We start from the raw sequence: 27737 nt of genomic DNA, 5'->3' as shown, positions 1-27737 counted from the left end.
TTAGGAAAAAATTGTGTTCCGTAATTTTTGCTCAGAATTTCTTTTGAAAAAATGCATTTTGCAAAAAAACAAATTTGTTTTGTAAAAATAAAAGTAGCAGGACAGTTGGGTTCAGAAGTGAGTTGGTTATGTTTATCTAAGCCATACTGGATCCCACTGATCTTAAAGAAATGAAATATTCTTCTATCCTATTCGCTCCCTTCCCTGACATTTGTGAAAGTGAGGAGACGAAGTTTCTGAGCCAGATGTATGCACAGAGGAGAGAAAGAGGGAAAAGAGTTCTATGCACACAGAAGTTTGTAAACAATATAAACAATTGAATTACATTTTAGAAAAGAATGAAAGTTGCTCTCTGCTGGAAGTTTCCCGTAATTATTAAATAACGCAGCTCTGCCACTTCTGAAATTCATTTTCGGGAGCTCCAGATTTTTTTTATCATAGGAATTGTTTCTTGGCATGTAGGCACTTAAGGAAAACAGTTTAATTGAGATCATCCCCCAAGCAAACACAATTTAGTGATTTACTAATTGTACAGTATGGGGGAAGAGTAGTAGATTAACAGATATTTGGCTATTGATTCGTGGCCTGCCAGGAAGAAAGTCACTTGGTAAAACTGGATTCCCCTCAACTCATGGAAGAACATACTATACAACCTAGAACGAAAGACAGTGTTCAAACTGAGGCATGTACCAAAAACCAGAGAAGAGTCAAAAAGTGTTCATTTCAATCAGTGCTCTGGTTGTTTCAAAGAAAGTAAGTCTCTGCTTCTTTTGGCCCAAAGAAATTTTCCACCAGGACTGTAAGGAGATAACAGTTGCCTGTTTCTATGTAGCATCTCTTTTGACTTCTGCTAGGAGTATTGAGGAAACTCTGATGGCATAGTGGTTAAGAGTTTGGCTGCTAACAAAAAGGTCAGCAGTTCAAATCCACCAGGTGCTTCTTGGAAACCCTATGGGACAGTTCTACTGTGTCTTATAGGGTCACTATGAGTTGAAATTGACCCAATGGCAACGGGTTTGGGTTTGGTTTTAGGTTTAGGAGTATTGAATATGATTAGTGGCATGTTAGGATAATTAGCACCACCAGATGAATATCTTCACCTCTTCTTAAATAATAACCCCTGAGTTTGGGGACTATGGCTTAACGGGATTTCTAAGTCAGTTGGCATAATAAACTCTATTATGAAAACATTGTGCATCCCACTTTGAACTGTGGTGTCTGGGGTCTTAAATACTAACAAGCGGCCATCTAGGATGCATCAATTGGTCTCAACCCACCTGGATCAAAGGAGAATGAAGAACACCAAGGTCACATGATAACTATGAGCCTGAGACGGAAAGGGCCACAGGAACTAGGGACTCACATCATCCTGAGACCAGAAGAACTAGTTGGTGCCCAGCCACAAACGATGACTGCCTTGACAGGGAGCACAACAGAGAACCCCTGAGGGAGCAGGAGAACAGTGGGATGCAGACCCCAAATTCTCATAAAAAGACCAGACTTGATGGTCTGACTGAGACTAGAAGAATCCCGGCGGTCATGGTCCCCAAACCTTCTGTTGGCCCAGGATGGGAACCATTCCCGAAGACTACTCATCAGACATGGAAGGGACCAGACAATGGGTTGGAGAGAGATGCTAATGAAGAGTGAGCTACTTGTATCAGGTGGACACTTGAGACTGTGTTGGCTCCTGTCTGGAGGGGAGATGGGAGGGTGGAGGGGGTTAGAATCTGGCAAAATGGTCACGAAAGGAGAGACTGAAAGAAGGGAGCGGGCTGACTGAGTCATTAGGCGGAGAGTAAGTGGGAGTATGTAGTAAGGTGTATATAAGCTTATGTGTGACAGGCTGACTTGATTTGTAAACTTTCACTTAAAGCACAATAAAAATTATTTTAAAATAAATAAATAAATAATAACCCCTGAAAGGGTTCAGTTCCTGCACCTTCCCGATGATCTTTCTTGGACCTTTTACAAGCCAGTGTGTAGAAGACAAATATTTCTAGGTCTTGTTTGGACCTTTTCTGTTACCTGTAATACATGTTTTGACTATGTAAATTGTCTTCTTCTACATTTTATCTTAGAATTTACTTCTACCTTCTCTCTTAAAATTTTCTCTAAATTTCAATTCACTAATTTACTGAGCGTTTTACTATGAACTCTAGAGGTATATAATACAGGCTCCATTACCTTAAGTTGCTTGTAATTTCATTGGGAAGATAAAATGTATAATCAGAGATTACCGATATGGTAAGTGTTAGATGGGGTGAACGGAAAGATCCTGGGATTCCTACGAGACGAATGTTCCAGTGAATGCACAAGCATCTTAGAATTGGCTTTAGAATCACATGCTTGACACATCTAGCAGCCCTCACCCCAACCTACACAATTATACAGCCAAGTCTTATCTTCTAGCTAAGCCACTCGTTTTCATTGGCAAAGTTGAATAAGCAGATGCTCTCTTAGGAGGCAATGTATGAAAGACATATTTCAAGATCTTGTTTGAACCTTCTTTCTTACTGTAATACATGTCTTGACTATGTAAATTGTCTTCTCATTTTCACCTACCTCTCTGATTTGGCTTACTTCTCTCACTGATAACCTCATATGTCAGTTCTTGCACCTTCCTGATGATCTTTCTTGGACCTTTTACAAGCTAGTGCGTAGAAGACAACAAACCACTCCCAAAACTTTGTGGCTTAAAACAACAGCTGTTTATTATACTTATGGTTCTGTTTGTCAACAATTTGGCCTGAACTCAACTGGAGAGTTCTGGTTCATCTGGGCTCACTAATGTACCTGTGGTAGGCTTTTGGGTTATCTGTTCTATGTGGTCTCTCATCCTCTAGCAGACTAGCCTGAGTTTGTACACATGGCAGCCAGGAAGGACTCCAAGTTAAAGGACATGGAATGTTCAGAACTGGGCACTGTCAAATGACTGCATTGTTTTGCCCAAAACAAGTCAGGAGGCCAGCCCAGAATCAAAATGGTGAGGAAGAAGCCTCATCGTTTGATGGGAAGAATTGCGAAGGCAATAGGTACGGGGAACTGTGGAGAACTGTGCCCATTTTTACAGTCAGCTGTACCTGACACTGACCTCAATTTTGCTAAGGCCCTCAAATTTGCACAGTATATGTATACCTTAGGGTTTATTGCTTGCTTATTTGTTGTCTTTAACTTTGAGGCCGTAAATTGTACCACACATTTTAGGTTCCTTGCCACATTGTAGGGGGTTGTAGAGACCAAGATGTTCATGTCTCATAGCCATCGAGAAGATTTGAAATATGGAAAAGCATGATGCAAAAATTTTAGGAAAACAGAGAGTATGGCCCCCAGACACCCTTTTAGCTCTGTAATGAAGTCACCCCTGAAGTTCACCCTTCATCCAAAGATTAGACAGGCCCATAAAACAAAACAAGACTAAAGGGGCACACCAGCCTGGGGCAAGGACTAGAAGGCAGGACAGGACAGGGAAATTGGTAATAGGGAAACCAAGGTCAAGAAGGGAGAGTGTTGACATGTCTTGGGGTTGGTAACCAAAGTAGTTAAAAAAGAAAAAAAAAACTAGGACAAATCTAGCTATGGATCTGTGCAAAAAGAAATTTTATATCCAGTTGCTACAGGCCACATTTGTTTAGATGTTCCACAGTCACCTCAGTTTCTATGTTTGCAAAACTGAACTCAACATCTTCATTCTCTAACCATATTTTCTCTTCTTCCTCTATTTCCTCTGGCAGTAAGTAGCCTTTCCATTTACCATGTTTTCTAAGCCAGGTATCTGATCATTGTTCTCAGTTTCTTCCTCCCATTTGCTCTGTTCATTAATTGCTATTGCGCACAAACATTTAGAATGCCTACTGTGTATCAAAGGTCCCTGGGTGGCACAAATGGTTTGCACTTGGCTGGCAGCCAAGACGTTAGCAGTTCGAACCCACCCAGCAACACTGGGGAAAAAAGGCCTGGCTGTCTGCTTCCATAAAGATTACAATTAAGAGAACCCTATGGAGCAGTTCCACTTTGTAACACACAGGGTCACCATGAGTCCAAGGCTGACTCGACTGGCACAAGGCAACAACAGCAGCACTATGTATCAAATGCCATAGTTTTCACTGTTACCCACTAATCCAGGCCACCATCATCTCTTCTCTTGGTCTCTGGAGCAGTCTCCCAGTTAAATGATCTTCATGCTTTCCATCATGTTCTATAGAACCCACAGAGACTCTTTAAAATCCTCATTTAGTATAAAATTATTGAGCATCTTCTATGTGCCACACACTGTGGCTGGGGAAATAAGTAAAACAAAGTGACTTCCCTCATGGAGCTCACAACCTAGTGGGGGTGACATACAATAAGGAGATGTTGTTGTTGTTAGGTACTATTGAGTAGGTTCCTACTCATAGTGACCTTGTGTACAGCAGAACAAAACACTGCCCGGTCCTGTGCCATACTCACAATTGTTGTTATGCTTGAGCCCATTGTTTCAGCTACTGTGTCAATCCATTTCATTGAGGATCTTCCTCTTCTTTGCTGACCCTGTCCTTTACCAAGAATGGTATACTTCGCCAGGGACTGGTTCCTCCTAATAATATGTCCAAAGTATGTGAGACAAAGTTTCACTGTCCCTACTTTTAAAGAATATTCTGGATGTACTTCTTCCAGGACAGATTTGTTTGTTCTTCTTGGCAGTCCATGATATAAGGACTGTATACCCTGATAAATTAGTATATAATTGCTAAAGGCGTCTCCTGATTCACGTGGTTGCAGGACCTGAGGAACCCAAAATCACCATTTCAGATGGCATAATTTTACATTAAATGATGTAAAGTTTTTAAATATGGCTTATAAGAAAATTTATCATCTTGCCCCTATTTACCTCTTCAGTCTCATCTGTTTCCATTTTTCTCACCTCCCCACGTTCCTTCTCTCATCCTGTATCTTCCAGCTCTCCAGAATTTCTTTCAGTTCCTTTATCACTCAAGTTTCTCTTCACTAATTCTATACACTATACATATCCTCTTCATTCCCTACTTGTCTTTGAGCTAGTCAACTTATATTTCGGGAATTGGTTTTAAATACCATTGTCTCTGAAAGGCACTCTGACCTGACCCCCTTCATGCTTGCCCCTGACTAGGTCCCTTGTTCCCACAGTGCCCTGACTAATCCCTGTTATAATCTCTGACATATTGTTATAATTGTTTGCTTGTCACACACACTGGACCCGAAGGCCTTGAGGACAGGGACAGTGTCATGGCCAGGATAATCACTAGAATGTAGTAAACACTTGATGAATATTTATTATTATTATTTTTTTTAAAGAGAGGGGGGAATAAGAAGAAGAATAAAGATGAGTTAGAAAGACTAAAAGCAGTGGGCCAGAGGCCAGAGCCTGCACTGCAAGGTGGCTGTGAAAATGAAAAGGAATGTGGGATGACTTTTGCACCAACTACAAGAACAAGGGAGAAGGAAGCAGTGGTTTCAGACCCAGCTTTCCAAAACTCAACTCTGATTTTGGACCTGAGGTACTTGGAGAATACCGTGAGCCCTGGCAGGTGCAGTTGGGCACTATATGCAAAAGGTAAGCTTGGGCTTCATGCCATAGAAATGCCCAGATTTTTAGAGAGTCTGGTCGCCTTTAGCCACAAGGCCAGGTAATGTAGCTAAAACTTCAAATACTAAGATAAGACACTTTAGTACCTGTACCAATTGCTGTTGAGTCAATTCTGATTTATGATAACCCCACTTGTGTCAGAGTAGAACTGTGCTCCATAGGGTTTTCAATGGCTGATTTTTTGGAAGTAGATCACTAGACCTTTCTTTCAAGGCACCTCTGGGCGCACTTCAACTGGCAATCTTTTGGTTAGCAGTCAATGTGTTAACCATTTGTATCACCCAGAAACTCAAGACATGCAGAGATTCCTTAAAAGAGACAGAAGATTTGTTTGTTGGTTTACTGGGGTTTTTTTTTGTTGTCGTTGCTGGGTTTTTTTTGTTGTTGTTGTTAAGTATTTTTAGCACTGAAGATTCTAATACAAGATGGGTCATATTTGGAAAGATTCAAGGTAGATCACAAAGTGTACAAATGAGAGAAATGTTGTCTACTTAATTAAATTCATAGACCACCCAGTTATCCTTTGGCTTCTCTGCCTCAATTTCTTGATTCTTGACTATTAGTAGTATTTTAGGAATTTCTTTTATTCTTATTTTCCTCTATATATGCTGTAAATCTTGTATACAGCAGCTTTCTCCCAGCATCCATTCTGTTTTGATATTTACTGGTATTATGTGGGACATCCTTAGAATTTTGTAACATTGAGATGGCCCTCTGTAAATATTATAGTAGGTGTAACCATGGTTCTAGTAGAGTTAAAGTACCAGTGTAAGCTTCTGGAGTAAACCAAGATGATTCATAGAAGGTCAAAAACATTTAACCAGTATACCAAGGACACTCGAACACTGTTCTCTTCTCCTGCACTCCAGTCTCTAGCCCCCAGCCCAGGCCCACAGCCCCAAATGCAAGCTATTTAGGCCGTTCCATATAGCCTTATAAATACTCAATTGCCCTTTCGAGTTTGCCTAAGCTGCCTCTCCAAACAGTGAACAAAACCATCATTTCATTATTTTATAGTGGTCTATCTTTCCTTTTGTTAAAACCAAGGTCTTCTTCCTAAACCATCAGGATCATTGATGCCTAAAATCAATGTGCTATCATCAGTAACAACACGATTATAATAATAGCAGCCATTTGTTATGTATTTTATCTTCTTTAACTCTTATAGCAATCCTCTGTTTTCAAGCTATAGATGAGGTTTTAAGAAGTTAGGTAACTTGATAAAGTCATACAGCTGGAAAGTAGCAGAAGTCGAATTCGGACTCTCTGCCTGATTCCCTGCCCACCCCCTCACCGCCCCCCCCCCCCTCCGCTAGTGTCCTTCGTTGTTCTGCTGAGTTTGGTGTTTTTGAAACATATTGGGCTTCCTTGGAATTTCTGGATAATCCATGAATTGGATAATCATACTCTGAATAATTGGACATTGAATCTATTTTGGCCAGGGGGATTTTATTTTTGTGATAACAAAATGTAGAAATGGCAGTGTCTGACCTCCTCTAACTTCACAAGGGGGAAGGAGGATCAAGATCTACAGCCCAAGGCTGATTCGCACGAGGCAGAGGTCAGACATGCTTCCTCTCTCCGCCATCTTTACTAATTCCGACACTGACCATCCCTCCCACAGCACTCTCTGTTTCTCTACTGAGATCGATAATTCATTGCGATGACCACACAGAGCTCACGGACAACACTTAGGACTATAGGGTATATATATATATATACGACAGGTTATAATTCAGGCTCAGGAACACTCAAGGATACATTTCTTCCATTAGGACAGCCTCTTCTCAGCTGTGCTTGGAGGCATGCCTCACACTGGCCCTAGGCCTTTGCCCAAAGGCACTCAACTTTTTCTCACCCTGGGCCAGGAAGCCCACCTCTTAGTCTCCTGCTGCCGGGTCTCTGCTGCCAGCACTTCTGACCATCTTCAGGATTACAGCTCTCTCTTTCTCTCTCTCTCTTCCTTTCACTCTCTCTCTCTCTCTGTGTCTGTCTCCTGCTTCTAGGAGCTACTCAGCACAGGCATCCCAGGTCCAAAGGACCTGCTGGCTCTTTTAACTTGGGCTCTTCTCTCTCCTATCTCTGGGATGGCTCACCTCAAGCCCAGCAGCGTGGCAAAACTGACCAATCCCTCTGTTGGGCCACAATTAGGATATCTGCACGGTCCCACCCAATCACTTGGGTGGGAGTTATAAGACCATAGATCGAAAGGCCACAAAAAAGTGATCTCTCACACCACACAAAGGATTTGAAGTCCATAAAACTGTCCCATAAGCATAACAGTAAACATCTTAGACTTTACCTAGCTTAATTCAGTTTTTCAGAAATCTATAAAGGTATCTTCAGTTTTGAAGGCACACGAGAGCTCATTGGCTCATGACCTTCCTCACAAAAGTTCAAGATCCAACTCTTACAGGTAGCCTAGAGAATGAAAGGCCAAAAAATATCTGAGGATCTTCAAATTAATTTAAAAGCGATTAAACTATTGTCTGAAACTGCAAAGGAGACCGCTGAGCATAGGTACTTCCCAAGTCCTGGAAATCAGATGTCAGACCCATTGGAAGGGATGACTGCATCAGAAATAAAGCAAGACTGGGTTTTTTAACAATGGAATTGCTCTGGCAATCTGTTTCCCAAAAACTAGCCAATGAAAACCCTGTGGATCGCAATAGAATATTGCCCAGTATAGTGCTGAAAGTCCCCTAGCTTGGAAAGCACTCAAAACACACAGGGGCCACGACATACCAACGATCATGAAGATGATTGTTTCTTTCTGTTGTACTTGAGGTTGGCAATGGTTAGAGCCTACTCCTGGGCAACTAACAACATAAGTGAAAAGGGCTGTTTCCGGTGAAACGCTGGCACTGCCTTCTAAGAGCTCATGATAGCTAATTGTTACACATTCAGGAATTTTGCGAGCCTCCATTGGTTGTTTAAAACTGATGTTGAATATTTACACCATGGATATCAGCAAACATTACAAATAAGGGCTTCCAGCAACAACTGACTGTTTCATAAAGAAGTGAACTTCCTGACACTGAAAGTATTTGAGTAGAAAGTGGAGGGATTTTCTAAAAGATGTGTTGGAATAAGAGGAATAAGACAAAATTAGAAGGTCTTTAAGGTCTTATCCAACTATATTCCACTTTATCACTTGAATGCACGGATTACAGTGCTCAAGCTAGTGTGATTTCTGTTATTTGACTATCTTTACCTGTACTGTGTTTTCCAGCATCCACTCCATATCTGAATTTGCATGTATTTTTTCCTGCTCTAGGCACTTTCTCTTTCAACTTTTAATAGGTGAGTCTCCATAGCCCTATGCTTTGGTGTCAGACTGCTTGGATTTAAATCCTGATTCCACTATTCACCAGCTTTTTGAACTCTGGCAGGTTACCTAGGCTGATTAAGTTTCATATTTACCTGTTAGAAGCAGATAATATTAATTACATTTATCATTTTGCTCAACAATTAATGAAGTGTACATATACAAAATATTAAAATGGCAAATATTTTGTTACACATGTATTTACCACAATAAAAAGAAAACAGGCGAAGAAAATACCTCCCTCAAATGGTTGTCCTGAGTCTTAAGTGAAGCTAATCCACATAAAGTGATTATTACAATGCCTGGCCACAATAAAAGTACCTAGTAAATCATTTTATATATATTTCAACTTAAAGGAATATCATTTCTATGTTTTTCAATTTCTTACAACTCTTGGGCTCCAAATTTTTTTTTTTAATTTTTATTGTGCTTTAAGTGAAAGTTTACAAATCAAGTCATTCTCTCATACAAAAATTTATATACACCTTGCTATATACTCCTAATTGCTCTCTTCCTAATGAGACAATCCAGTCCTTCCCTCCACTCTTTCTTTTTGTGTACATTCTGCCAGCTTCTGACCCCCTCTTCCCTCTCATCCCCCCCCCATAGGTGATGCCAACTTAGTCTCATGTGTCTACTTGATCCAAGAAGCTCATTCTTCACCAGCACCTTTTTCTATCCCATTGCCCAGTTCAATCCCTGTCTGAAGAGTTGGCTTCGGGGATGGTTCCTGTCCTGGGCTAACAGAAGGTCTGGGGGCCATGACCACTGGGGTCCTTCTAGTCTCAGTCAGACTATTAAGTCTGGTCTTTTTACAAGAATTTGGGGTCTGCATCCCACTGTTCTCCTGCTCCCTCAGGGGCTCTCTGTTGTGTTCCCTGTCAGGGCAGTCATCGGTTGTAGCTGCATACCATCTATTTCTTCTGGTCTCAGGCTGATGTAGTCTATGGTTTATGTGGCCCTTTCTGTCTCTTGGACTCATAATTACCTTGTGTTCTTGGTGTTCTTCATTCTCCTTTGGTCTAGGTGGGTTGAGACCACTTGATGCATCTTAGATGGCCGCTTGCTAGCATTTAAGACCCCAGACGCCACTCTCCAAAGTGGGATGCAGAATGTTTTCTTAATAGATTTTATTATGCCGATTGACTTAGATGTCCCCTGAAGCCATGGTTGGGCTTCAGATTTTATGAAAAATTTCAAGTACATATGCACTTTACTATGTCAACTGGACATGTTTTTTAATATGTCTATAAAAGAGATTTTTTTTGTGTATTTAATTCTGCCTGCGTATTAGCATTGTGTAGTCAGAAATGTAGTCTTATGAGCCACTGTATCTATAAAAATGAGCAACAGATGTTTTCATTGTTAGTGGACTATTGACAGCATATATAAATTGGCAGTTTGTTGGAGACCTCAGAACTTAGAGAAGTTAGAAAAGAATGACATTGAAGGTTTTTTTAATTTGTTTTTATTTTTCCAAGTCTGAAGAAAATGATGATGAGAACATAACAAAGGTGTTTATTTTGGGGATAAAGTGTTCCTTCATTGAGCAAACACTGTGATATGTTTATGAAGACACAGGAGAAGTAGACACACCCGGTGTGGTTTATAAGCAGAACATCTCCTAACACTGGAATCGAAAAGGCTATCTTTAGAGTTCACAAAACAGCCCCTTTAAAATTTAATTCTTAGAAAGAATAAAAGTTTCTATGGATAAGAAAGTGGGAGACCTAGGTTGCAACCATTCTTTCTGCAGTATATTTTCCATTGTATGTGTCCAATGTTTTTTCTAAATATTAAGTCATCTGTGCATAGACCATTATTTAAATATAGTAAATTATTCAGAACTGAAGGGACATGCATTTACTATAAATATTTATCTTTTGCAAGTACTGTGCATATATGTGGTTTTCATCGACTTCAAATATGCTGGGAGTTCTGACTAGCCTCTTTTGTGAACATCAGGCTGTGGAATGGATATGTGGTATCACAGTTCCAGACACAACTCTTTAGTTCTGGTTCTGGCAGAGGTCTTCTCAATATGGTATACTATCAATGAGGGAATCCCGGCTAATATATGTCCCTTTTGCCTTTGGGTGCTGATTTAGTATAGATTCCTTTCAGGCAAATAGGGCTCATTTTAAGTACCATTCCTACCAGGCAGTTATGGCAACGAGTAACTTGTTCTCGGCCTTGGTCAGTGTTGACTGGCATGGGTGTTTCCCATAGTCTTTGCTTTCTGGGTACCTTTGGTATATAAAACAATTGTATTGTAAACATGTTTGAAATCCTGGATCACTTGAAATAAGTGTTAAAAATCTATAGCTCCCACTCCTATGTATATACCCAAAAAAACTGAAAGCAGGAACGCAAACAGATACTTGTCTGCCAGTGTTCATTGCAGCGCTATCCACAATAGCCAAAAGGTGGAAACAGCCTAAATGTCCATCAACAGGTGAGTGGATAAACAGAATGTAGTACATACACACAATGGAATATTAGTCATAAAGAGAAATGAAGTCCTGATACATGCTGCAAGAATGATGAACTTATCAGTCACAAAAGGACAGATACGGTATGATCTCACTTATATACAATAATTTAGAATAGGCAAGCATATAGAGACCACAGTTTATTACTAGTTATCAGGAGTGGATGGGAGGAAGGGAGACAAGAAGACATAATGCTTAGGGGACACTGACTTTCTGTTAAGGGTGACGGAAAAACGTGAGAATCGCTAAGGGCGATGATTAAACAGCATGATAAATATAATTAATGTCACTGAATTGTACTTGTGAAGCTTATTGAAATGGCAGATGTTACATATATTCACAATAAAAAAAAAAAGAGTGGAAAAAAGCTATAGTCCCAACTCCTAGGTACGTAACCAAAAGCGTCAAAAGCAAGGACTCAAATACTTGTACATTCATGTTCATTGCAGCATTACTAATGATGGCCAAAAGGTAGAAACAACCCAGATATCCATCAACAGATGAATATTTAAACAAAATGCGGTAGATACATGCAATGGAATATTGTTCAGCCATGCAGAGAATGAAATTCTGGTACATGCTGTGACATGGATGAGCCTTAAAGACATTGTTAAGTGTCTTAGTTATCTAGTAGTGCTGCTGTAACAGAAGTAGCACAAGCGGGTAGCTTTAGCAAACTGAACTTTATTTTCTCACAGTTTAGAAGCTAGAAATCTGAATTCAGGGTGCCAGCTCTAGGGAGAGGCTTTCCCTCTCTGTCGGCTCTGGAGGAAGGCCCTTATCTCTTCTGAGCCTCTGCTCCTGGTGGATCTTCATGTAAAGGCTTAGCATCTCTCTTCCTCCACCTTTGCTTCTCTTGCTTGCTTATTTAATCTCTTTTTTATATCTCAAAAGAGATTGACTCGAGGTACACCCTACACTAATCCTGCCTCATTAACAACAAAGATAGTCCATTCCTAAGTGGAATTATAACCACAGGCATAAAACCAAACCAAACCCATTACCATCAAGTTGATTCCAATTCATAGTGACCCTATAGGACGGGGTAGAACCATCCTATCCTGTTTCCCAGGAGCAGCTGGTGGATTCAAACTGCCAACCTTTTGGTTGGCAGCCGAACCCTTAATCACTGCATTGCCACAAGGCATAGAGGTTAGGAATTACAATACATATATATATATATATATATATATATATATATATATATATATTTGGGGGATACAATTCAATCCATAACATTAAATAAATAAGTCAGACACAAAAGGGCAAATATTCTATGATCCCACTTACATGAAATATCTAGAATAGGTAAGTGCATAGAGACAAGTTTATTAGTGGTTACTAGGGGATGCGAGGAAGTGGGTAATGGGGAATTATTGCTTAATGGGTACTTTCTGCTTTTGAAAAAAAACGAAACTCATTGCTGTTGAGTCGATTCCAACTCATGACGACTCTATAGGACAGAGTAAAACTGCCCCAGAGGGCTTCCATGGGGCAGCTGGTGGATTCCAATGGCCTACTTTTTGGTTAGCAGCCAAGCTCTCAATCACTGCACCACCAGGGTACTGACCTGTCTGGGGTGATGAAAAAGTTTTGGAAATAGTGGTGACAAGTGCACAACCTGGGGAATGTAATTAATATCATTGAATTGTATACTTAAAAATGGTTAAAATTGCATATTTTATGTTTTATGTGTATATTTTACCACAATAAAACTTTTAAAAAAATCTAGAGTTCACATTCAGGATTTAGGGTTCTGATCTAAATGTTCTCTGACTTTTTATCTGATTTCCAAGAAAGATCCCTGGCTGTGATTAATTTATGGTTTTCATTTACCCTTTAACATTTTGGCTACTCACTATATTGGATTATCCAAATGAAACTATCAATTGGCTGTTTCCCCTTCCTTGCTTCCCACCAATACTGGGGAGGTAGATGAAAAGGAGAAAGAGGAAAGAGTGGTATGAGAAGCTTTAATGATAAAGGCAGATTCAATAGAAGCAGAGATGGAAGAAAGAAACCTAAGTGCTCCACTTTCACGACACATGTTTCCCATAGATGGCTGGTTTTCTTCAGTTTTATTAATTGCTATTTCAGACAGTGTCCCTCCACTCCAGGACAGTTATCCCATTTGTGGGTTACCCATTTCCTGTGCATTTCCTTCCTGTGGCCCACCTTTTATCCACATTAATGTTACTCCGTGTCACAGTCCATACCACAGGTGGCCAGACCAGGTTTTGAAAAGAAAATGAAATGGAAACCTGTCAGGGTTGCTTTGTGTTTAAGTAAAATATTTGGTGAGGAAAGGCCCAAATTCTTGGCCAGAGTGAGACTTCTGCAAAAACATAAACATTTCGGAAATCCACACCATTTCCTTCATTGTCATCTCAGCTAACTAAGGTCAGAGCAGTAAGCCTAATGGCAATTTTGAACTTGGAAATAAAGTTGAGGATATGCCCTCATTTCTTAACTGTAATTAATTAACCAGTATTTACTAGAATTTTGGGTGGTGCAAACTGAAAGGCTGGCAGTTCAAACCCACTCAGAGACACGTCAGAGGAAAGGCCTGGTGATCTGCTTCCAAAAGGTCACATTCATGAAAACCCTATGTAGCACAGTTCTACTCTAAAACATATGGGGTCACCATGAGTCAAAATTGACTTGACGGCAACTGGTTTGGTTTTTTTGTTTGTTTGTTTTTAGGTTATGCTTAGTTTAATGCATGGTCTTCTGTGTGCTTACAATCAAGGAGTCAAAACTAACACACAGGATTCAACAGGGAACAGCAATTCAATAGAATATGTGAATAGGGGCTGGATTGTGTAGGACAGAGTCTGTGTGTGTGCCTCTAAATTCAGGGAAAGAAGGAGACAAGTAGGTTGAAGCACTTTGTGGCTGGAAGTATGTCCTGCACTGTGCCCAGAAAACTGGGCCATTGGGGGTGTGGAATTTGGATTAGCAGATGAGAGAATGTGTTTAGGCCCTCTAATGCCAGGAAAAGGAGCTCTGGTGGTGCAGAGGTTAAAGAGTTCAGCTGCTAACCAAAAAGTCAGTGGTTCAAACCCACCAGCTGCCCCACAGGAGAAAGATGTGGCAGTCTGCTTCCTGAAAGATTTACAGCCTTGAAAACCCTATGGGTGCAGTTCTACTCTGTGCTATAAGGTCACTATAAGTTGGTATTGACACAGTGGCGGGGGGTTGGTTTTTGGAATGCCAGGAAGAAGCCAGGAAGGTGGGAAGAGATGGAAATGTTGTTAAAATATATCAACCTCCCTTCTGTATGAAATTGGTATTGTCACTAATGAAAACTGGGTAACCCCTTTTCTTAGGAAAAACCCCTGAAACTATTAAATGTATTTATGACATTCAACAAAAGGCAATCTTATTTAGGGAATAAATTAATTAACTCATTCATATTGGGGGCATTGACAGTATCTGTCACTAGGTAACATTTGATATTGAGGGATGAGGTTTGGAAAGAAATGAGCTCCCATTGAGGTTGTACTTGGAATAAAAGTCAAGTCATGGCCTGCAAACCTCTGCACCGTCTCACCTTGCCTTCCCTTCTAATTTCTTGCCTTCTGTATCCTTCCCTCCCTCATTCACACTGCTTCAACAGTACCAACCTTCTTTCTCTTTCTTCCACGTGTTAAGCTCTTTCCTGCCTCACACAATCTTTGCATTTGCTGCTCCCTCCTCCAGGACACTTGTCCTCAGGGTCCTGGGCAGACTGGTTCTTTTTCATCAGTCATGTCCCAGCTCACGTTTCACTTTCTCAAAGACTAAGATCTTTTTCTGACCATCTTGCCTGAAGTCTGGTACCCAGAGCTCTCACATTCACCATCATATCACCCTCTTTAATTCCGCTGAAACATAAGGAGCACTCTGAAGGGTCTTGTTCATTTGTTTATTTATTTATTATTATCCATGCCTCCTCACTGGAGGGTCATTAGGGCAGGGATCTCCTGTGCCTTATTCACTCCGTACCCGCCAGCAGGTGGTAGGCACTCAATGAAGTGTGTATTAAATGAATCAAGGTCAGTAGGGTCTCCATTATGCTTCAAGCATACAATGCTTTGCATTCTCTTTGCTTCTCAAGTGCTAAAGCATCACAGAGCAGGCAGAAAACAGTGAATGGCGAAGGCCTGGGGTGGCCGTGTTGCTATGGCACTGCATTTCAGCACATCTCTTTTCCTTTATTCCTCTTTTGAGTCTTAAGAACTTGGAAAACAACACCACTCAGAAGGATATTTCAAAAAGATGGACTTTGAAAGAACAATCATGTGGGTTGGACGAACACTAGTATATTATAGTGGGAAAAGCTGCTGGTTTAGTTCATTTCTCAGTATATTTATATGTTGTCGCCATTAAGGAATAAAATTGCTGCATATAATGAGCTAAGTTTCTATGTTTTTACAGCTTTCCCTTAAAAGCCCTCACACGCCTTCTCCTGTATACTGTGTACATCTACCCTTCTGTACTTTGTTCCATACTTTCCCTCCTCAAAGTAGCCCTGAATGGGTCATTCTACGCTCCCCCCCCCCACCCTCCACAGACACACAAACTAGGGTGTGGCCGCCATTGGTAATGTACTGAAGGAACTTGGAGAACCTGTTATTTGCTCTCAGTCGTGGGTTTCTCACAGTAACACACCTGACTGACACTGTACCAAAGCTGCCTAAAGCTAGTTCTCATTTGTAGCTGGGTTGGCATCTAGGTAGCTGGTTAAGAAATTATAAAGTATATGTTCTTCAGTTACCTGATTTGGATTTATAAGTGAAATGCTATGATGCCTATCTGAGGTAATTACATGTGTCACTAATACATGGCAGTGTGAAAAAAACCTGATCTATCCATTATTCTGCTGTTCAGATAAACTTTATTTTATTATACTCTTCCAAAGGATTTAAGGCATCACAGCGGGTCAGAGCTGGTGGAAGAGATTTCTATTTCACTTGCCTTCCCTATACCTTGCCTTCCTACCTTCCCCTGTTAGGTAAGGAAAAGATCCATGTTTCCCCTCTACCTGGCAACCCACCAAATTGCTGTTAATGTAATGCATTATCTTAACACATAGGTTAATTCCCCCATCGCCTAACTCTTCAGTAGCCTCTAACATCCAGTATTCCTTCTTTCTTCTTTAGCACTGCAGTGACAACACGCATCCCTGCCAATCAGACATGAATATTGAAGGAGCCTGGAAGAGAGGTTACACGGGAAAGAACATTGTGGTCACCATCCTGGACGATGGCATTGAGAGAACACACCCAGATCTGATGCAGAACTATGTAAGTGTTGGCTGTGGGTGGACCGCCTCCCTCCCTGGCAGCAAAGGAACTCATGTTAGGATTATCACAAAGGGGGAAAGCTACTGGAAAATGTAGCTGACAGATACTGTAGGCTCTCCATGTTGCTCCTTTCTAGTAAAAGGTGCGCGTTTAGAGTGCAGGAAGCATGAAATAACACATTAAACTGTCTAGTGCCTTTGCTGTGCTGACCTTTTTAAAAAAAAGCTGGTGGTAAGGTAGCAGAAACTCCACCACCAACACCATCTTGCTACCAACAACAGCTGCGGTTTTCAACAGTTAATCCAAGTAGCCAGGCATCCCTCTTAGTTTCCCTTATGGAGAGAAATGTTGTCATAACTTTTCTCAAGTTCTTTTGCTGGTATTTTTCTCTCTCTGCCTCTCCTGTTTTTAAGAACAGCAGTCATCAGCCCCACTGTGGTGCATGGGGATCAGCCAATTCCCTTTCTTAGGGAGGAACTGTAAATTTATTTAGTTCCCATTTGAACAAAACAGTATAGCATGGCAACTCTCACCCCGGTCTCAAGCCTACTCGGATAGCTTTGTGGCTGTTCACATCAGAGAGCTTTGGAACTGAAGAGAAAAGTCAGTTCAGTCTCTTCATTTGATAGGTGAAGAAATTGGTATCTGAAAGTTGAAGTTAGTTATCCAGGGTCACATATAATCACTGAATGATAGCTGCCTGTTTCCTAGCTGAGAGGTCTTTCTTGTCAAAGGGGTTTTATGGTTTGTCCCTGCTCCCTACTACATAGGAATATATTTGATCACATACAGAGAGCTTTAGCCTAATTGTAATTACCTTCTTTACGTTTTCTTTTTTTCTTTTCCCCTGAAAGAAAATTCTCTAGAGTTACCTATGCCATTAGCTGTACAGGAATAATCATAATCATAAAGCCTAAGAAAATCCCCCAAAACCAAACCCACTGCCATTGAGTCAATTCCAACTCGCAGTGACTCTATAGGACAGAGTAGAACTGCCCCCACCGCTCCCCCCCCCAGGGTTTCCAAGGCTGTAAATCTTTATGGGAGCAGACTGTGACATCTTTCTCCCACAGAACAGCTGGTGGGTTCGAACCACCAACTTTTTGGTTAGCAGGAAGTGCTTAACCACTGAGCTACCAGGGCTCCTCATAAGAAAATTCAAAATATCCTAAATTAGGTTGTCTACTGTGATGTAAATTTGAACAATGGTAATAACCCAATAAAATCTTTTTAGCAATTTGAAGATTTTTCACAATCATTTTTAAAAGCCAGCAAATACAACTTTGGTTTTGGCGACACTTTTGCCTTGTTTTGAAATGTTGGCGTGTAGTAAAACTTTGTTTATTATTTTGGTTTGGGCAAAAGGCCATTGAGTATTAGTAAATAGTCTGAACTGTAGACTCTTTAATAGTAGATACAATAACTGAAACCAGGCAGATGTTGTCTAATAGAAGTCCTGAGATACCTGACTTAATAAATACCAAATATGATTTTTAATTGGCTTGCCAATTTTTGGTGAATTATTTTTGTCTTCTAAAGTCTTTGGATTATGCTAAAAATGAGTCAAGGACTAGGAAGAGAATCCATAGGAAAAAATCACTTTTTTAAGTAGATAGCCACGGAGTCTGAGTAGAAGAGAGTCACGGAGTACCTCACAGAAAAGGTGGTAATTCCTGACTCCATCTTTGATAGATACACGTTTTATGAACTGGGTGGAGGGCGTCAGTTCTAGGTATGAGGTGAGGTATGGCAGGAAAATTGCCAGCAAGAATGGGGACCAGGCAATTATATGGTCTGTGTAGAGTACTTTTTCCTCTTACAGTAGAAAAATACAACACTGATTATTATTGGACAAGTGATCCCTCCCTAAGGTGGCCTGACAGCACTGAACCATGAACGTCTTAGTTAACCTAAATATTCTCTTGCAGAAATGTGTTCAAGAATGCATGAGCCTGAGGGTTAATGGCTGATTAATGACCATCCATTTCCTTTCTCTCCCCTGTGGTTTTAGGATGCTCTAGCAAGTTGTGACGTGAATGGGAATGATTTGGACCCAATGCCTCGTTATGATGCAAGCAATGAGAACAAGTAAGGCCCACGTGAGGGGTGGCTGGCGTGTGTCTGGCAAGGCCTGCCTGGAGCTTTGCTTTCTGTTCATACTGAGGGAAGTATTTTCTTGGAAAGCCTTGGTAACAAATGATCCCTGATTTGCTCCAAGATAAACAACTGTCTCTTCACTGAAGCTTCTGGCTAATAAAAAGAGGTGGTCCACATAGTGAGAACTACAGAGAGAGCCCTAGGGAATGACTCAGCATTTCCAACTCTTGAGAGTGGTACTGGAGAGTATTGCCCCTCACATAGTAACTGACATGTGACACATTTTTGTGGGCTTGATGTACTAAAGGGAGAAGCAAAAGAAAAGGTTTCTTTTCTGTTAAATCCAACAAATTTGATTGAGTACCTACTGTCTTTGAGATCTCTCTCAGGAACTTTCTTATTCCAATTCTCCTTTACTCCATTCTGCTTTGTAGTAATTGTGTTTTCTACTAATATACCTGACGTACCTACAAGGATTGCCTATAGTCAAGAGGCACAGAAATCATTTAACCATATATATGCTTTCCAGTTAGTACGGTAGTTTTAGTCAAAATAAATGAAAATGCGCATCCATGAGATAGCATGTAATATATCCTAACAGCCTTCACAAAGTAAGGGGGAAGGATTTTCTTGCTAAAAATGACCCAGATTCCTTAAAAGATTAGTAGATATTTCCAATCTCTATGTCGTGTTAGCTAACTTTTTCTTTCTTTTTTTTTTTTTTTTTACTGCAAAGCTTCTCCAGGATAATCCTTTGAGTGTTTATGTACATCTCGTAGTTTGGGAACACAGAAGTTGCAAAGAGTTCTTGCTCATTTGTTATGTGCCATTTCCAACCTGCTTTTTTCTTTAGGGAAGATTTTCTCAGCTAGTATGATTTAATTAAATGAGTCAATACATTTAGATAAAACCACATTACTTAGGCAACTGTGACCACATGTGGCTTTTTATTACCCACAAAAAACAAAACAAAAAAACTCTCAACAAAGTGCTGTGGAAAATGCGCTGCTTAATATTAACAGCCAAGTAAATATTACAAATCATATTTAATGATGAATATTAATAAACAGGGTGATGTACATAGAATTTTCCAGAACATTCCAAGAAAAAAATACAAAGGGACCTAAATTAAGCTAGATAGTTTTCTTTCAGACCTGGTTGTTGCTATCTAGTTTACAATGTTTCAGGTTAGTGAATTTCACACAAAGGGTTATCGTTTCAGACAAAGTGAGGTAACATATTTTTAGCCTATTTTGAAAACTAGCACAAAACACTCTAAAGAAGAAATTTGAAGCTCTCGATAGTTAGAAAGTCACAGCAGATAAATTTAATTATGCAGTCCATTCTGCTATCATGCGACATCTGTGTTCCTAAAAATAAGTGCACCCTGCAAAGTCTAAAAACACAGGGCTTTAGGGTCATGGATTTGGGGCATAGTACCCAAAAACTTCATCAGTGACACATTTAAAAAAAAAAAAAAGAGGAACCTAATAAACCAACATTTGTATGGAGAAAAGAGAAACAAGAAGACTTTGTGTAGGAAAGTCTAGATCATGTTTACATCCAACATGCCCAAGTGCAGAAGGTTTAAGGGACAAGAGGGTCTATAGCTAGAAACTGCCAATCTGTTCTGCTTGTTCTATTGCCAGTTCTGTTTGAATCTACCAATGAGTTTTTGCATACAAAACTCATTGGTGATGATGACTGTTCTCCAAAGGTGTGGCTGATCTTTGACTACCACTGTCTTTACATTATCTATGTGTAAAAACAATTCTTTAATTATTGTCTTTAATGACTTTTTAAACTTAGCTGTCCCCAAGACCTTCGTTCAAGAAGAATCACCTTGGTCACACTCACTCCAGGGTATTCTAATGTCACCTCTTTATCCATTCCAAGCACTGTCCCTGAGCCATTTAGTGTAGTTGGAGTTTAATAATTGGATAATGCAGACAATTTCCCAGATGTGTGCTTAAACTGGTAGTCTTGACAGTGAAATTTGACATTTTCAGAGATACGACACCAGCACTCTCTACCTCTGTTTTTATGCATGGGTCCATGGTTAGACTATTCTGTTTAAACTGAGGTCCCTTGGCATTTGAAAATAGAGTGGATTTGTAGTTTAAAAGGGTTTGCTTTTAGTCTTGGCTTTCCCTGATTGACTTTATGGCCTTCGGGCCTAACTACCCTGAGCTATTAGTCTATATGTATATATTTTATAATTTTTATTGTGCTTTAAGTGAAAGTTTACAAATCAAGTCAGTCTCTCACACAAAAACTTACATACACCTTGCTACATACTCCCAGTTACTCTCCCTCTAATGAGACAGCCCACTCTCCCTCCACTCTCTCTTTTCATGTCCATTTCGCCAGCTTCTACCCTCCTCTATCCTCTCATCTCCCCTCCAGTCAGGAGATGCCAACATAGTCTATATATTTTTTTAATCTCTAGAAGAGGCATAATAATATGTGTAAAGATTAGCAGTAAAATATGTAAAACAATAAGCATAGTGCATATTTCTTCCAATGTAATTGACGTATTAAAAAAATTTTTTTTTTTTTTATGTATCTTCCAATGTAATTGACGTATATATATAGGTGCTGGATAAGTAATAGCTGTTCTTAGTATAATTATGTTTTCTGTTTATATATCCAGTTCTTGGTAAGCAGTACCTCAAAATGTATGTGCATATGAACATTTTGAACTTAAATTTAGACTTGGAAATCTTTATTTATTTACAGGGTTAGACCTTTATGGATTTTTCTGCTTTGGACTGGGAGCTATGACTCATTCAGGCTATACTAGTTTTCTTTAGTTCCATACCGTCATCTCCCAGTGGACCATGAGTCCTAGAATTTGATATGACATAGTGAGGGTTGGTAGTGAGGGTGAGGAATGTCTTATCATGATCAGAACCGAGGAAGATGAGGCCTGTGCTGCTACACAGGTGCCTTCTCCTCACTGTACAACCAGTCCTGTAGGCTTCAGTGCGTATTGGAAATTATTTCAGACTTGGCTGCATTTGTTCATTCATTCAACAAGTATTCTCTGAGACCCTACTTTGCAAATTGTTCTGCGCTAAATGCCTAGGGAATACTAACTAATGGGGTAGAATTGGAAGATGATTTAGTAGAAGCTATAATGCCTGAAGGGCTTTCGGTACTAAGAAAGAAAGTACCCTCAAAACTTTATGCAAATCATGCAAATTATATTTTAGACTTGCATCATTACATTTGTAATGCCAAAGCTTTGGGGGCGAAGGAAATCCCCTTTGAAGTGCAAAAGTTATAAAAAATTCTTTTCTTTTCCCTTTTTCAAGTTCCCAAATGGTGGAGCGTCAGACCTAAATACTTGATGGTGAAGAAATAGCAGTATTAGGGGAGACCATGAAAACTTGTCCTCCCATTCAGCTTCTCCTCCACTGATATTGGCATGTCAAGTAAAGCTGACTGCACTGTTCTAGGCTTAAAATAGAAAACGTCCTCCCTACAAATTAAGCCGTCTCCTGGCATCTCATGCCACTACTTCTATTTCCAATAAATGAATTATTGATGTCTGAGTTAGATCATCCTTTCCCCAGTTTTGCTTCCTGTTCAGTGTTCCTTCCACTTAAAAGTCATAGCAACATATTTCGTAGCTGAGACATGACATTATATTTTGAAGGTGTGGCATGTGGGCCCAGAATCTAATTCCTTTTTCAGAATAAACCAACCCATAGGTTAAAGACTCATTTTCCTAAAGGAATGAATTTTTTCATTTTGTTTCTTATCTCTGTTTCCAGGCAGATTTAGTCAGACTGGGTGGAAGTACATTTTTTCTGGTTCTTTATTCTCCTTTCACACATCATTGCCATGTTGCAGAAGCCAAAGTGTGTATGGCCTTCCCTTTTTCACTCCTGCAGACGAGAACTGTTTTCAGGAGATAGTGTCCCAAGGCAAAGCCAATGCATGTGGTCAGTGTTTTCTGATATTATGGAAAATATCCTAGAGAGAAAAAGCCTGTGCTGTAGGTCTGTGGTCCTAACAGGTAGAAGTATTATTTCTTCCTACTGGGGATTTAGCCAAATATGTTGAGATAAAGTTATCCTATAGCAAAGTAAGTCAGACAAGGCTCACCAAAGAAAAGCTGGGCCCTTTGCAGAGACTGATTTTTTTTCTATATATTTTCCAATTTTTAACTTTAATCCTTTTGCAAAACAGCATCTACAGTATGCTACACAGTACATAGTACTACACAGTAGTTTTAACATAGTAGTTATTTAACTTATGACTGTCAAATGAATCTATGTAACATTGGGTACAGATGTACATGTGGGAGGCTTAATATGTACAAAACAGGCAGCTGTGAAAAAATATCTGGTACTTTTCATATACAGCTATTGATTTTATGGTCATAGAAGAAGAAACTGCAATCAATATTCTAGAAAATGTATTTCTATTCATGTGGTTTCATGATGCATTACCCTGAAGTACTTAACATTTTTTATCATTTTCTAGTTCTAAGAAGTGTTCTGGGTGCGGGCACCTTATGGAGAGAGTTACAAATTAGGAAAAAGGTCTCTCAGGCCAGAAGACAGCCAGCCCTTTCCCTTTCCTTCAATAACCCCATAGTCACTAGCCCTGACAGTTCTCACAACTTAATTTCTCTTCTTTAATAGCTTTCAAAAGCCTCACACACAACCCTCATTCATTCACATTAGCCATTGCCATAGTTTACCCCTCTTTCTCTCACTTCAATCCTTCTAAGAATCTCCTACACGGTCTCCACTCTCACTCCTATCCTGCTGCCTGAGTGATATTTCTGAAACAAAATATGAACATTAAAATCCTTTAATGTCTTGACATTTTGTTAAAAGTACAAGACCCTTCAGACCTTGCTCATTATTAAGCCTGCTGTGTTTTTCTCCACCTCCACCCACTTTATTTATCAGCCCTGAGAGTTTGTGCAGTTCTCTGGGTGTGCCAAAACCGCTCAGCCTCCCACCACCTGCACCTGAGTAATTGCCACCTGCCTTCAACTCATGTCACTTGCTCTGCCGCACCTTCTCCAACCCTTTCACATTGGGACCCCTCCAATGAGCGTTCATAGCACCTGTGAAGATATTATTTCTTTATGACACCTTTCCTCTTGTAAATGGGGTCACATTTACCGAGGTGAGGAATAGAGAGGCAAGAACAGATGCTGAGAAGATGATTTTCAGTTCAGTTTGCTATGTAAATTATTGATTCACTCTTACAGTTAAGTACAAAATTACTGACCCTGCTTGGCTCACCTAGATGAATTAGCAAAATGTGTCACATTTAAAGTAGCTGATCTATTAAATGATGTTACGTATACTGGGCCACTGTGCTGGATGTATGTGTGTGTGTGTGTGTGTGTGTGTATGTATATATATATATGGAAACCCAGGTGGCGTACTGGTTAAGTGCTACGACTGCTAACCAAACGGTCAGCAGTTCGAATCCATCAGGCACTCCTTGGAAACTCTACAGGGCAGTTCTACTCTGTCCTGTAGGGTCGCTATGAGTTGGAATCAACATGACAGCAATAGTTTTATATATATATATATTCATAAATTTTTCTTTTTAACTTCCACCCTGCTGCGAACCCCACAATGCTGACCTCTAGGGACAACAGTAATGAACTCCCTTGCCCTCTGGCTTTCCACTGGGTTTGGCTAATGGAAGGTTCAGACAGATTGGTGGAATGCAGGAGAATGAGGAAGATGTCTTTATTCTCTGCTCCTTGCCGGGTCATTGGGGTTAGCTGCATCCCTAAAGATCATAACTCCTTTCAGGTGGCCCTCTCCTAAAAGCTGCCCTCTTTGGATACCAGTAACCACTCCCTCAAAGTGGAGTGGACTCAAACACTGAGCGATGGACTCAAACATAGCAACAATCCTGAAGATGGCTCAGGATCATGCAACATTTTGTTCTGTTATCCATGAGGTTGCTGTGAGTTGGGGCCAACTCTATGGCACGTAACAACAACCACCACTCCCTTCCCAAGTCTCCTCAGGCCTAAGGGCCATCAGTTTTCCAGTGTTGCTAGCCCAGGGCACTGCACTATTCCCTATTGGTTTTCCCAAACCCTGCCTGCATCTTTATGTAAGTCCCTTGAATAAACTCTTCTAATGCTACCCAGTACAAAAAGGTCTAATGTTTCTTGATGGGCCCCTGATTGACACAGATATATTAGTCCTTTAACTTGGTGTCTTTGCTAGAGTAAAAGGGAGAATGTTCAGACACCTTTGAGAAAGAAAATAACTAGATCCATTAAAAAAAATAAATAAATAATTTTTTTTTTTTTTTTATAGGAGCTGTCTAAATGGTTGTATATTCTTTAATGGATGCCAAATAAATATAGAAAATAGTTATCTAACTAAGAATTCCTCTAAGACCTGCCCCCTAAACTGTAAATATTCATTTTATAAAACAATGTGTTAATTATCCCAAGGCTTATAATAATGAGAATACAAACATGAGACCCCTTGCTCTTCCCTTTGTCAACTTTGGTTTGTTCTCAAGGATTTGATGACTTAGTCTCTTGGGGAATCTCAGTAATAGTTTTGATAAAAGGTTTGATTGATGCTATAGGTAAAACTGAAGTTTGGATATAATTTATGCTAAGCCAGTGCACGATTGACATGAATAATTGATAGTTGTGTGAATTTAAATTTCTTATTTAAACAACAAACGCATACATTCCTGAGGCCTCTAAAGCAGATGGAAATCGCAGTAAGGGAAAGAGATAAGTATCCTTTTTAAATAATGGATTAAGCATTTGAGCAGATTTTCCAGACAGGTGTACTTATTTATCTTTCTCCTTCAATCTTCTCTTCTAACTACCCCTTGGATACTTATATTTTCTCTCGTTTCCTTATATCCAGAAATATATAAAAATTTAGGGCATGAAGACCTTGAGATGTCAGTGTTTGTTGTTGTTGTTAGGTGCCATTCAGTCAATTCCGACTCAGAGCTACCCGATGCACAACAGAACGAAACACTGCCCGGTCCTGCGCCATCCTCACAATCGTTTTGCTTGAGCCCATTGTTGCAGCCACTGTGTCAATCCACCTCGTTGAGGGTCTTCCTCTTTTCCGCTGACCCTGTACTTTGCCAAGCTGATGTCCTTCTCCAGAGACTGATCCCTCCTGAAAACATGTCCAAAGTATGTAAAATGCAGTCTCACCACCTTGCTTCTAAGGAGCATTCTGGTTGTATTTCTTCCAAGACAGATTTATTTGCTCTTCTGGCAGTCCATGGTATATTCAATATTCTTCGACAGCACCACAATTCAAAGGCGTCAATTCTTCGGTCTTCCTTATTCATCGTCCAGCTTTCATATGAATATGCTGTGATTGAAAATACCATGGCTTGGGTCAGGCACACCTTAGTCTTCAAGGTGACATCTTTGCTCTTCAACACCTTAAAGAGGTCCTTTGCAGCAGATTTACCCAATGCAATACGTCCTTTGATTTCTTGACTGCCGCTTCCATGGCTGTTGATTGTAGATCCAAGTAAAACGAAATCCTTGACAACTTCAATCTTTTCTCCATTTATCATGATGTTACTCATTGGTCCAGTTGTGAGGATTTTTGTTTTCTTTATGTTGAGGTGCAATCCATACTGAAGGCTGTGGTCTTTGATCTTCACTAGTAAGTGTTTCAATTCCTTTTCACTTTCAGTAAGCAAGGTTGTGTCATCTGCGTAACGCAGGTTGTTAATGAGTCTTCCTCCAATCCTGATGCCCATTCTTCTTCATATAGTCCAGATTCTGTTATTATTTCTCAGCATACAGATTAAATAGGTATGGTGAAAGAATACAACCCTGGCGCACACCTTTTCTGACTTTAAACCAATCAGTATCCCCTTGTTCTGTCGAACGACTGCCTTTTGATCTATGTAAAGGTTCCTCATGAGCACAATTAAGTGTTCTGGAATTCCCATTCTTCTCAAGGTTATCCATAATTTGTTATGATTCACACAGTCGAATGCCTTTGCATCGTCAATAAAACACCAGTGAACATCCTTCTGGTACTCTCTGCTTTCAGCCAGGATCCACCTGACATCAGCAATGATATCCCTGGTTCCATGTCCGCTTCTGAAAGCGGTCTGAATTTCTGGCAGTTCCCTATTCATATTAATTGGAATAGGAGCCTATTTTTCTAAGGTACTTAAGGTATGGGTTGTACTGTGTATAGGTGAGTGTGTGCCAACGGTAAATGTGCATTTTAATTATGAAGCTTATAGAAGGAAAAAAAAATTTTTTTTTTTTTTTTTAATAGAAGGTAGAAGTATAGAAAATATGTCCTTTAAACCAGGACATATTTGATTAGTTCACATAAAGTAGGTCAGAAAGAATTCAGAGTAAGAGAAAAAAAAAATGTTTTGTGTTCAGAGGGGACCTGTATTCCAGATCCAGCCTTGTTGTTACTATCTGTGTAACCTTGAACAAGCATTGGCTTCTCAAACCCTCCCTTGCCACATTGATATCTGAATGTCCGTATTTAACTTAAATAAATGAGAAAATCTGTAATTCCCTGGAATTGAACCTAACTCTGCTATCTGACTTTATCTGAATGCAATATAGGCAACTGGGAATAAAATTAGCACGTCTGTATGTTGTCTGATTTACTGCTCCCAACAGCCCACATTCAGAGAGAAAGTTGAGGGAGGTTGAGTAATTTGCCTAATGTCCCAGAGTGGCAGAGTCAGAATTGGAGCTCATTCGTTCCCATAGCATCTATCTAATTGTGTAGCTAAATTGATCTGTGGCCAAGTAGATGTGAAATTAATTCCTTGTGTTGAGCACATGGTTCAGTAAGTTTACTTCCATCAGAGAACTGTAATCACTAGAATGCTAGAGCATTGTGTTTAGTAAATACTTAATAGCCTGGCTCTATCAAGTGCTGGTACTCAGGGCTCTG

At 40.0% G+C, this 27737-nt stretch overlaps 1 protein-coding gene across 2 annotated transcripts in view; it reads left to right on the top strand.

Moving 5' to 3' along the window:
- PCSK5 (proprotein convertase subtilisin/kexin type 5) overlaps positions 1-27737 on the top strand; it is a 492211-nt gene that overhangs the window by 132483 nt on the left and 331991 nt on the right. For both annotated transcript variants that reach the window (XM_064291217.1, XM_064291216.1), the window contains exons 4-5: positions 16570-16713; positions 18725-18801. In XM_064291217.1, the coding sequence (XP_064147287.1) occupies positions 16570-16713; positions 18725-18801 (221 nt within the window). The remainder of the gene's footprint in view (positions 1-16569; positions 16714-18724; positions 18802-27737) is intronic.

This window comes from Loxodonta africana, chromosome 9 (genome assembly GCF_030014295.1).
Source record: "Loxodonta africana isolate mLoxAfr1 chromosome 9, mLoxAfr1.hap2, whole genome shotgun sequence".
Lineage (NCBI taxonomy): Eukaryota > Metazoa > Chordata > Mammalia > Proboscidea > Elephantidae > Loxodonta > Loxodonta africana.
The sequence above is the reverse complement of the archived record's forward strand: the minus strand, read 5'-3'. Positions and strand labels throughout refer to the sequence as shown.